The 12,378-nt window shown below is 33.6% G+C and overlaps 1 protein-coding gene across 4 annotated transcripts in view; it reads left to right on the top strand.

The window, feature by feature from the left end:
- LOC137417753 (alpha-soluble NSF attachment protein-like) overlaps positions 1-12,378 on the top strand; it is a 323,838-nt gene that overhangs the window by 284,724 nt on the left and 26,736 nt on the right. For 3 of the 4 annotated variants that reach the window (XM_078786322.1, XM_078786324.1, XM_068103653.2), the window contains exon 9: positions 11,422-11,490. The exons of the other annotated variant lie outside the window; for it this stretch is intronic. In XM_078786322.1, coding sequence (XP_078642448.1) covers positions 11,422-11,490 — 69 coding nt within the window. The remainder of the gene's footprint in view (positions 1-11,421; positions 11,491-12,378) is intronic. 4 annotated transcript variants of the gene reach the window in all.

Genomic DNA, 12,378 nt, shown 5'->3' with positions numbered 1-12,378 from the left:
GAGTACTCTCTTTCAGCGTGCGTCACTGCCGAGCCCCCTTCGGTGCCCGGCAATGACGATTTGCAATGCCTGGAGGTGGCATAGGAAAGGAGCGGTGTACAACAAACAAGAAAACAAACAAACAAGAAAGAAACCAGAGTGAAAACTGAGTACTCTCTTTCAGCGTGCGTCACTGCCGAGCCCCCTTTGGTGCCCGGCAATGACGATTTGCAATGCCTGGAGATGGCATAGGAAAGGAGCGGTGTACAACAAACAAGAAACCAGAGTGAAAACTGAGTACTCTCTTTCAGCGTGCGTCACTGCCGAGCCCCCTTTGGTGCCCGGCAATGACGATTTGCAATGCCTGGAGATGGCATAGGAAAGGAGCGGTGTACAACAAGTACACATACATTCAAAGTACACCGCCCCATGCCAAATAATTCAATATGCTGCAGCGCGGCATTGCCGGGGCGCCTCAGGCGCCCGGCAATGCCGCAGTGCAGCTCATTGAGGCTGCATTGGGAGGGAGAGGTGTACACTAATTGATTGATTAATTGTTTAATTAAAATCAATAAAAGATTATCACAAAATATTTTCATAATCAATTGGCTAATCGCATAACTAAACCAGTAGTGCTTCATCCAAAGATGTATCTTTTAGAAATTTAATTAAATAAGTCATTTATAAAAAATTAAATAATTAATTGATTACTCAATAAATAATTAATCGATTAATCAATAAATACTTAATAGATGAAATGATTAATCAATAAATAAACAAGTACACATACATTCAAAGTACACCGCCCCATGCCAAATAATTAAATATGCTGCAGCGCGGCATTGCCGGGGCGCCTCCGGCGCCCGGCAATACCGCAGTGCAGCTCATTGAGGCTGCATTGGGAGGGAGAGGTGTACACTAATTGATTGATTAATTGTATAATTAAAATCAATAAAAGATTATCACAAAATATTTTCATAATCAATTGGCTAATCGCATAACTAAACCAGTAGTGCTTCATCCGAAGATGTATCTTTTAGAAATTTAATTAAATAAGTCATTTATAAAAAATTAAATAATTAATTGATTACTCAATAAATAATTAATCGATTAATCAATAAATACTTAATAGATGAAATGATTAATCAATAAATCAAAAATATCCTTGATAGCCACATCACTTGGTCACTCATGTCCAAATATTAGCTTCCCAGCTCAAAAGGTGCCTGAGATATTGGCCAAATGAGAAAGAAAATAAATAAATGATTAATAATGAAAATAAATAAATAATAATCATAAAAAAATTAAATTATTAATCAATTTGGTCAGAGAACACATAAACTACCACTATTTCATCAGAATCTGTAACTTAAAAAAAAAAAAAATTTTTGTCATTAATCGAATAATTAAATAATTAATCGATTAATTGATTAATTAATAAATCAAAAATATCCTTTGCAGCCAAATCACCTGGTCATTGGCATGTCCAAATATCAGCTTCCTAACTCAAAAGGTGCCTGAGTTAATAATGGTCAGAAGATAAATGAAATTTAATTAATTAAATAAGTACTTAATTAAACGCTAATAATTAAATAACTCCTCAATTAATTGATTATTCAAAAAACAAAAAATACCGTATTTGACAAAGGACTTGCTCACTACTGTGCCGAAATTTCAGCTTCCTAGCTCAAAGGATGGCTGAGATATCGTCCGGACAACCAAGAAAACAAGAAAACAAACAAGAAACCAGAGTGAAAACTGAGTACTCTCTTTCAGCGTGCGTCACTGCCGAGCCCCCTTCGGTGCCCGGCAATGACGATTTGCAATGCCTGGAGGTGGCATAGGAAAGGAGCGGTGTACAAAAATATCCTTGATAGCCACATCACTTGGTCACTCATGTCCAAATATTAGCTTCCCAGCTCAAAAGGTGCCTGAGATATTGGCCAAATGAGAAAGAAAATAAATAAATGATTAATAATGAAAATAAATAAATAATAATCATAAAAAAATTAAATTATTAACCAATTTGGTCAGAGAACACATAAACTACCACTATTTCATCAGAATCTGTAACTTAAAAAAAAAAATTTTTTTGTCATTAATCGAATAATTAAATAATTAATCGATTAATTGATTAATTAATAAATCAAAAATATCCTTTGCAGCCAAATCACCTGGTCATTGGCATGTCCAAATATCAGCTTCCTAACTCAAAAGGTGCCTGAGTTAATAATGGTCAGAAGAGAAATGAAATTTAATTAATTAAATAAGTACTTAATTAAACGCTAATAATTAAATAACTCCTCAATTAATTGATTATTCAAAAAACAAAAAATACCGTATTTGACAAAGGACTTGCTCACTACTGTGCCGAAATTTCAGCTTCCTAGCTCAAAGGATGGCTGAGATATCGCCCGGACAAACAAACAAGAAAACAAACAAGTACAAATACATTCAAAGTACACCGCCCCATGCCAAATAATTAAATATGCTGCAGCGCGGCATTGCCGGGGCGCCTCCGGCGCCCGGCAATACCGCAGTGCAGCTCATTGAGGCTGCATTGGGAGGGAGAGGTGTACACTAATTGATTGATTAATTGTATAATTAAAATCAATAAAAGATTATCACAAAATATTTTCATAATCAATTGGCTAATCGCATAACTAAACCAGTAGTGCTTCATCCGAAGATGTATCTTTTAGAAATTTAATTAAATAAGTCATTTATAAAAAATTAAATAATTAATTGATTACTCAATAAATAATTAATCGATTAATCAATAAATACTTAATAGATGAAATGATTAATCAATAAATCAAAAATATCCTTGATAGCCACATCACTTGGTCACTCATGTCCAAATATTAGCTTCCCAGCTCAAAAGGTGCCTGAGATATTGGCCAAATGAGAAAGAAAATAAATAAATGATTAATAATGAAAATAAATAAATAATAATCATAAAAAATTAAATTATTAATCAATTTGGTCAGAGAACACATAAACTACCACTATTTCATCAGAATCTGTAACTTAAAAAAAAAAATTTTTTTTGTCATTAATCGAATAATTAAATAATTAATCGATTAATTGATTAATTAATAAATCAAAAATATCCTTTGCAGCCAAATCACCTGGTCATTGGCATGTCCAAATATCAGCTTCCTAACTCAAAAGGTGCCTGAGTTAATAATGGTCAGAAGATAAATGAAATTTAATTAATTAAATAAGTACTTAATTAAACGCTAATAATTAAATAACTCCTCAATTAATTGATTATTCAAAAAACAAAAAATACCGTATTTGACAAAGGACTTGCTCACTACTGTGCCGAAATTTCAGCTTCCTAGCTCAAAGGATGGCTGAGATATCGTCCGGACAACCAAGAAAGAAAGAAAACAAGAAAACAAGAAAACAAGTACAAATACATTCAAAGTACACCGCCCCATGCCAAATAATTAAATATGCTGCAGCGCGGCATTGCCGGGGCGCCTCCGGCGCCCGGCAATACCGCAGTGCAGCTCATTAAGGCTGCATTGGGAGGGAGAGGAGTACAATAATTGATTGATTAATTGTGAAATTTAAATATATAAATGATCATAAAATATTTTCATAATCAATTGGCTAATAGCATACCTAAAGCACTAGTGCTTCATCCGAAGATGTATCTTTTAGAAATTTAATTAAATAAGTCATTTATAAAAAATTAAATAATTAATTGATTACTCAATAAATAATTAATCGATTAATCAATAAATAATTAATAGATGAAATGATTAATCAATAAATCAAAAATATCCTTGATAGCCACATCACTTGGTCACTCATGTCCAAATATTAGCTTCCCAGCTCAAAAGGTGCCTGAGATATTGGCCAAATGAGAAAGAAAATAAATAAATGATTAATAATGAAAATAAATAAATAATAATCATAAAAAAATTAAATTATTAATCAATTTGGTCAGAGAACACATAAACTACCACTATTTCATCAGAATCTGTAACTTAAAAAAAAAAAAATTTTTTGTCATTAATCGAATAATTAAATAATTAATCGATTAATTGATTAATTAATAAATCAAAAATATCCTTTGCAGCCAAATCACCTGGTCATTGGCATGTCCAAATATCAGCTTCCTAACTCAAAAGGTGCCTGAGTTAATAATGGTCAGAAGATAAATGAAATTTAATTAATTAAATAAGTACTTAATTAAACGCTAATAATTAAATAACTCCTCAATTAATTGATTATTCAAAAAACAAAAAATACCGTATTTGACAAAGGACTTGCTCACTACTGTGCCGAAATTTCAGCTTCCTAGCTCAAAGGATGGCTGAGATATCGTCCGGACAACCAAGAAAGAAAGAAAACAAGAAAACAACCAGAGTGAAAACTGAGTACTCTCTTTCAGCGTGCGTCACTGCCGAGCCCCCTTCGGTGCCCAGCAATGACGATTTGCAATGCCTGGAGATGGCATAGGAAAGGTGCGGTGTACAATTATCACAAAATATTTTCATAATCAATTGGCTAATCGCATAACTAAACCACTAGTGCTTCATCCGAAGATGTATCTTTTAGAAATTTAATTAAATAAGTCATTTATAAAAAATTAAATAATTAATTGATTACTCAATAAATAATTAATCGATTAATCAATAAATAATTAATAGATGAAATGATTAATCAATAAATCAAAAATATCCTTGATAGCCACATCACTTGGTCACTCATGTCCAAATATTAGCTTCCCAGCTCAAAAGGTGCCTGAGATATTGGCCAAATGAGAAAGAAAATAAATCAATGATTAATAATGAAAATAAATAAATAATAATCATTAAAAAATTAAATTATCAATCAATTCGGTCACAGAACACATAAAGCACCACCATTTCATCAGAATGTGTAACTGGGGGCAAAAATTTTTTTTTAGTAATTTATCGAATAATTAAATAATTAATCGATACATTGATTAATTGATTAATCAATAAATCAAAAATATCCTTGATAGCCACATCACTTGGTCACTCATGTCCAAATATTAGCTTCTGAGCTCAAAAGGTGCCTGAGATATTGGCCAAATGAGAAAGAAGATAAATAAATGATTAATAATGAAAATAAATAAATAATAATCATAAATAAATTAAATTATTAATCAATTCGGTCAGAGAACACATAAACCATCACTATTTCATCAGAATCTGTAAGTTAAAAAAAAAATTTTTTTTTGTCATTAATCAAATAATTAAATAATTAATCGATTAATTGATTAATTAATTAATTAATAAATCAAAAATAGCCTTTGCAGCCAAATCACCTGGTCATTGGCATGTCCAAATATCAGCTTCCTAACTCAAAAGGTGCCTGAGTTAATGGTCAGAAGAGAAATGAAATTTAATTAATTAAATAAGTACTTAATTAATCGCTAATAATTAAATAACTCATCAATTAATTGATTAATCAAAAAACAAAAAATACCGTTTTTGACAAAGGACTTGCTCACTATTGTGCCGAAATTTCAGCTTCCTAGCTCAAAGGATGGCTGAGATATCGTCCGGACAACCAAGAAAGCAAACAAGAAAGAAAACAAACAAGTACACATACATTCAAAGTACACCGCCCCATGCCAAATAATTAAATATGCTGCAGCGCGGCATTGCCGGGGCGCCTCCGGCGCCCGGCAATACCGCAGTGCAGCTCATTAAGGCTGCATTGGGAGGGAGAGGTGTACACTAATTGATTGATTAATTGTATAATTAAAATCAATAAAAGATTATCACAAAATATTTTCATAATCAATTGGCTAATCGCATAACTAAACCAGTAGTGCTTCATCCGAAGATGTATCTTTTAGAAATTTAATTAAATAAGTCATTTATAAAAAATTAAATAATTAATTGATTACTCAATAAATAATTAATCGATTAATCAATAAATACTTAATAGATGAAATGATTAATCAATAAATAAAAAATATCCTTGATAGCCACATCACTTGGTCACTCATGTCCAAATATTAGCTTCCCAGCTCAAAAGGTGCCTGAGATATTGGCCAAATGAGAAAGAAAATAAATAAATGATTAATAATGAAAATAAATAAATAATAATCATAAAAAAATTAAATTATTAACCAATTTGGTGAGAGAACACATAAACTACCACTATTTCATCAGAATCTGTAACTTAAAAAAAAAATTTTTTTGTCATTAATCGAATAATTAAATAATTAATCGATTAATTGATTAATTAATAAATCAAAAATATCCTTTGCAGCCAAATCACCTGGTCATTGGCATGTCCAAATATCAGCTTCCTAACTCAAAAGGTGCCTGAGTTAATAATGGTCAGAAGAGAAATGAAATTTAATTAATTAAATAAGTACTTAATTAAACGCTAATAATTAAATAACTCCTCAATTAATTGATTATTCAAAAAACAAAAAATACCGTATTTGACAAAGGACTTGCTCACTACTGTGCCGAAATTTCAGCTTCCTAGCTCAAAGGATGGCTGAGATATCGCCCGGACAAACAAACAAGAAAACAAACAAACAAGAAAGAAACCAGAGTGAAAACTGAGTACTCTCTTTCAGCGTGCGTCACTGCCGAGCCCCCTTTGGTGCCCGGCAATGACGATTTGCAATGCCTGGAGATGGCATAGGAAAGGAGCGGTGTACAACAAGTACAAATACATTCAAAGTACACCGCCGCATGCCAAATAATTAAATATGCTGCAGCGCGGCATTGCCGGGGCGCCCCTGGCGCCCGGCAATACCGCAGTGCAGCTCATTGAGGCTGCATTGGGAGGGAGAGGTGTACACTAATTGATTGATTAATTGTATAATTAAAATCAATAAAAGATTATCACAAAATATTTTCATAATCAATTGGCTAATCGCATAACTAAACCACTAGTGCTTCACCCGAAGATGTATCTTTTAGAAATTTAATTAAATAAGTCATTTATAAAAAATTAAATAATTAATTGATTACTCAATAAATAATTAATCGATTAATCAATAAATACTTAATAGATGAAATGATTAATCAATAAATCAAAAATATCCTTGATAGCCACATCACTTGGTCACTCATGTCCAAATATTAGCTTCCCAGCTCAAAAGGTGCCTGAGATATTGGCCAAATGAGAAAGAAAATAAATAAATGATTAATAATGAAAATAAATAAATAATAATCATAAAAAAATTAAATTATTAATCAATTTGGTCAGAGAACACATAAATTACCACTATTTCATCAGAATCTGTAACTTAAAAAAAAAAAAATTTTTTGTCATTAATCGAATAATTAAATAATTAATCGATTAATTGATTAATTAATAAATCAAAAATATCCTTTGCAGCCAAATCACCTGGTCATTGGCATGTCCAAATATCAGCTTCCTAACTCAAAAGGTGCCTGAGTTAATAATGGTCAGAAGAGAAATGAAATTTAATTAATTAAATAAGTACTTAATTAAACGCTAATAATTAAATAACTCCTCAATTAATTGATTATTCAAAAAACAAAAAATACCGTATTTGACAAAGGACTTGCTCACTACTGTGCCGAAATTTCAGCTTCCTAGCTCAAAGGATGGCTGAGATATCGCCCGGACAAACAAACAAGAAAACAAACAAGTACACATACATTCAAAGTACACCGCCCCATGCCAAATAATTAAATATGCTGCAGCGCGGCATTGCCGGGGCGCCTCCGGCGCCCGGCAATACCGCAGTGCAGCTCATTGAGGCTGCATTGGGAGGGAGAGGTGTACACTAATTGATTGATTAATTGTATAATTAAAATCAATAAAAGATTATCACAAAATATTTTCATAATCAATTGGCTAATCGCATAACTAAACCACTAGTGCTTCATCCGAAGATGTATCTTTTAGAAATTTAATTAAATAAGTCATTTATAAAAAATTAAATAATTAATTGATTACTCAATAAATAATTAATCGATTAATCAATAAATAATTAATAGATGAAATGATTAATCAATAAATCAAAAATATCCTTGATAGCCACATCACTTGGTCACTCATGTCCAAATATTAGCTTCCCAGCTCAAAAGGTGCCTGAGATATTGGCCAAATGAGAAAGAAAATAAATAAATGATTAATAATGAAAATAAATAAATAATAATCATAAAAAAATTAAATTAGTAATCAATTTGGTCAGAGAACACATAAACTACCACTATTTCATCAGAATCTGTAACTTAAAAAAAAAAATTTTTTTGGTCATTAATCGAATAATTAAATAATTAATCGATTAATTGATTAATTAATAAATCAAAAATATCCTTTGCAGCCAAATCACCTGGTCATTGGCATGTCCAAATATCAGCTTCCTAACTCAAAAGGTGCCTGAGTTAATAATGGTCAGAAGAGAAATGAAATTTAATTAATTAAATAAGTACTTAATTAAACGCTAATAATTAAATAACTCCTCAATTAATTGATTATTCAAAAAACAAAAAATACCGTATTTGACAAAGGACTTGCTCACTACTGTGCCGAAATTTCAGCTTCCTGGCTCAAAGGATGGCTGAGATATCGCCCGGACAACCAAGAAAACAAACAAACAAGAAAACAAGTACACATACATTCAAAGTACACCGCCCCCATGCCAAATAATTAAATATCCTACAGCGCGGCATTGCCGGGGCACCTCTGGCGCCCGGCAATACCGCAGTGCAGCTCATAGAGGCTGCATTGGGAGGGAGAGGTGTCCACTAATTGATTGATTAATTGTATAATTAAAATCAATAAAAGATTATCACAAAATATTTTCTTAATCAATTGGCTAATACCATAACAAAACCACTCGTGCTTCATCCGAAGATGTATCTTTTAGAAATTTAATCAAATAAGTCATTAATAAAAAATTTAATAATTAATTGATTAATCAATAAGTAATTCATCGATTAATCAATAAATAATGAATCGATTAAATGATTAATCAATTAATCAAAAATATCCTTGATAGCCACATCACTTGGTCACTGTCATGTCCAAATATTAGCTTCCCAGCTCAAAAGGTGCCTGAGATATTGGCCAAATGAGAAAGAAAATAAATCAATGATTAATAATGAAAATAAATAAATAATAATCATTAAAAAATTAAATTATCAATCAATTCGGTCACAGAACACATAAAGCACCACCATTTCATCAGAATGTGTAACTGGGGGCAAAAATTTTTTTTTAGTAATTTATCGAATAATTAAATAATTAATCGATACATTGATTAATTGATTAATCAATAAATCAAAAATATCCTTGATAGCCACATCACTTGGTCACTCATGTCCAAATATTAGCTTCTGAGCTCAAAAGGTGCCTGAGATATTGGCCAAATGAGAAAGAAGATAAATAAATGATTAATAATGAAAATAAATAAATAATAATCATAAATAAATTAAATTATTAATCAATTCGGTCAGAGAACACATAAACCATCACTATTTCATCAGAATCTGTAAGTTAAAAAAAAATTTTTTTTTTGTCATTAATCAAATAATTAAATAATTAATCGATTAATTGATTAATTAATTAATTAATAAATCAAAAATAGCCTTTGCAGCCAAATCACCTGGTCATTGGCATGTCCAAATATCAGTTTCCTAACTCAAAAGGTGCCTGAGTTAATGGTCAGAAGAGAAATGAAATTTAATTAATTAAATAAGTACTTAATTAATCGCTAATAATTAAATAACTCATCAATTAATTGATTAATCAAAAAACAAAAAATACCGTTTTTGACAAAGGACTTGCTCACTATTGTGCCGAAATTTCAGCTTCCTAGCTCAAAGGATGGCTGAGATATCGTCCGGACAACCAAGAAAGCAAACAAGAAAGAAAACAAACAAGAAAACAAACAAACAAGAAAGAAACCAGAGTGAAAACTGAGTACTCTCTTTCAGCGTGCGTCACTGCCGAGCCCCCTTTGGTGCCCGGCAATGACGATTTGCAATGCCTGGAGATGGCATAGGAAAGGAGCGGTGTACAACAAGAAACCAGAGTGAAAACTGAGTACTCTCTTTCAGCGTGCGTCACTGCCGAGCCCCCTTTGGTGCCCGGCAATGACGATTTGCAATGCCTGGAGATGGCATAGGAAAGGAGCGGTGTACAACAAGAAAGAAACCAGAGTGAAAACTGAGTACTCTCTTTCAGCGTGCGTCACTGCCGAGCCCCCTTTGGTGCCCGGCAATGACGATTTGCAATGCCTGGAGATGGCATAGGAAAGGAGCGGTGTACAACAAACAAGAAAGAAACCAGAGTGAAAACTGAGTACTCTCTTTCAGCGTGCGTCACTGCCGAGCCCCCTTTGGTGCCCGGCAATGACGATTTGCAATGCCTGGAGATGGCATAGGAAAGGAGCGGTGTACAACAACCAGAGTGAAAACTGAGTACTCTCTTTCAGCGTGCGTCACTGCCGAGCCCCCTTCGGTGCCCAGCAATGACGATTTGCAATGCCTGGAGATGGCATAGGAAAGGTGCGGTGTACAACAAACAAGAAAGAAACCAGAGTGAAAACTGAGTACTCTCTTTCAGCGTGCGTCACTGCCGAGCCCCCTTTGGTGCCCGTCAATGACGATTTGTAATGCCTGGAGATGGCATAGGAAAGGAGCGGTGTACAACAAGAAACCAGAGTGAAAACTGAGTACTCTCTTTCAGCGTGCGTCACTGCCGAGCCCCCTTTGGTGCCCGGCAATGACGATTTGCAATGCCTGGAGATGGCATAGGAAAGGAGCGGTGTACAATATTCCATATTAAATGCCAAGTCTGTATATATTATATATATATATATATATATATATATATATATATATATATATATATATATATATACACACACCAAGTTTGGTCAAAATCCCATCACTGGCTCACAAGTTAGAACAGTATTTTTTTTTTACTTAACATGACATCTGACCTTTGGCCTCTTGACCCCAACATCGAATCAGTTCACGTTTACATCATTATACATATTGTACCAAGTTTGATTTAAATCCCTACAGCTCTTCTCAAGTTATCACATTTTTACCTGACATGACCTTTGACCTCTTGATGCCATAATCCAATCAGTTCATCTTTGCATCATACACACTTCTACCAAGCTTGTTCAAAATCCCATCACTTGTTCACTAGTTGGCCTGGCAACATAAATTTTACTTAAAATGACCTCTGACCTTTGACCCCCAAAATCGAATAAGTTCATCTTTTCATGATACATACCTTTACCAAGTTTGACTTAGATCCCTTGAGCGTTTCCTAAGTTATCATAGTAACGAAACAATTGTAACTTAACATGACCTCTGACCTTTAACCTCTTGACCCCAAAACTTAATCAGTTGACCTTTACATCATTATACATACCTATACCAATTTTATGCTTGTGCATCTGCGATCTCTAATTATGTATGTCACTTCCATTAGCTTGCTGTCGACAGGTATGAAGAAATGTTTTCACCCTTCAGCGATTCAAGAGAATGCCATCTTCTGAGGGTAAATATATCGTCCATTACCTCCGCCCCTGAAGGTGTACTTAGGATATGTTCCCCCCCCCCCCCCCCCCTGTTTGTGTGTCCATCTGTGTGCAGCATGTCTCGAAACGTAATGGACACATTCGGACGAAACCAGGTTGAATGTGTAGCAACGACGAATTGATTCAATGTTGGTGAAGATCTGGATCCATCTACAGACTTGGCATTTAATATGGAATATTTTTTTTGTGGGGGTGAACTTACTTTTCAAGATGACTTATAACCAAAAGTTCATTGGAATTATATTGAAATTATTCTAGATTTTGTTAATGTGACCTTTAAAAGAAACAAAAACCACATTTGACATTTCGAAACAAATAAATTGATCCTTGAAAGTGATGTAAACTGATATCAATTCATGGACAGTACAGTGTTAAACTTCTGTACGTTTTCCAGAAGTATCTCTTTATTTTGCACATTAGCCAAAATTTTTTTAAACAAAAACAAAAGTTAAATTACGACTCGGATTACGGACAGTAAAATTACAGTTCAGTACTTCGTGTAACCCCCACGAGCATTCAGGAGAGCACGTACACGTTGAGGCATGCTGTTCACGAGATTTTCCAAGGTTTGGACAGGAATCGCTTGACATGCAGTGAGAATAGCCTGCTGCAATTCACGCACAGAGGTCGGCTGCTGGTCCAAGTGGTCGATTTGACGCGTTAATTCTGCCCACAAGTTCTCTATCGGATTCATATCCGGGGACATGGCAGGGCACTCCATATGCTCTGCACCACGGTCAGCAAGAAAGTGTTGGATCATGCGAGCACGATGAGGCCGTGCATTGTCATCTTGGAAGACAAAGTTTCCTCGAAAGGCTGCATGAGCAAATGGAAGCAATGTTTTTTTT

The sequence above is a fragment of the Myxine glutinosa genome, chromosome 11, assembly GCF_964187855.1.
Source record: "Myxine glutinosa chromosome 11, kmMyxGlut1.1, whole genome shotgun sequence".
In the NCBI taxonomy this organism is placed as follows: domain Eukaryota; kingdom Metazoa; phylum Chordata; class Myxini; order Myxiniformes; family Myxinidae; genus Myxine; species Myxine glutinosa.
The sequence above is the reverse complement of the archived record's forward strand: the minus strand, read 5'-3'. Positions and strand labels throughout refer to the sequence as shown.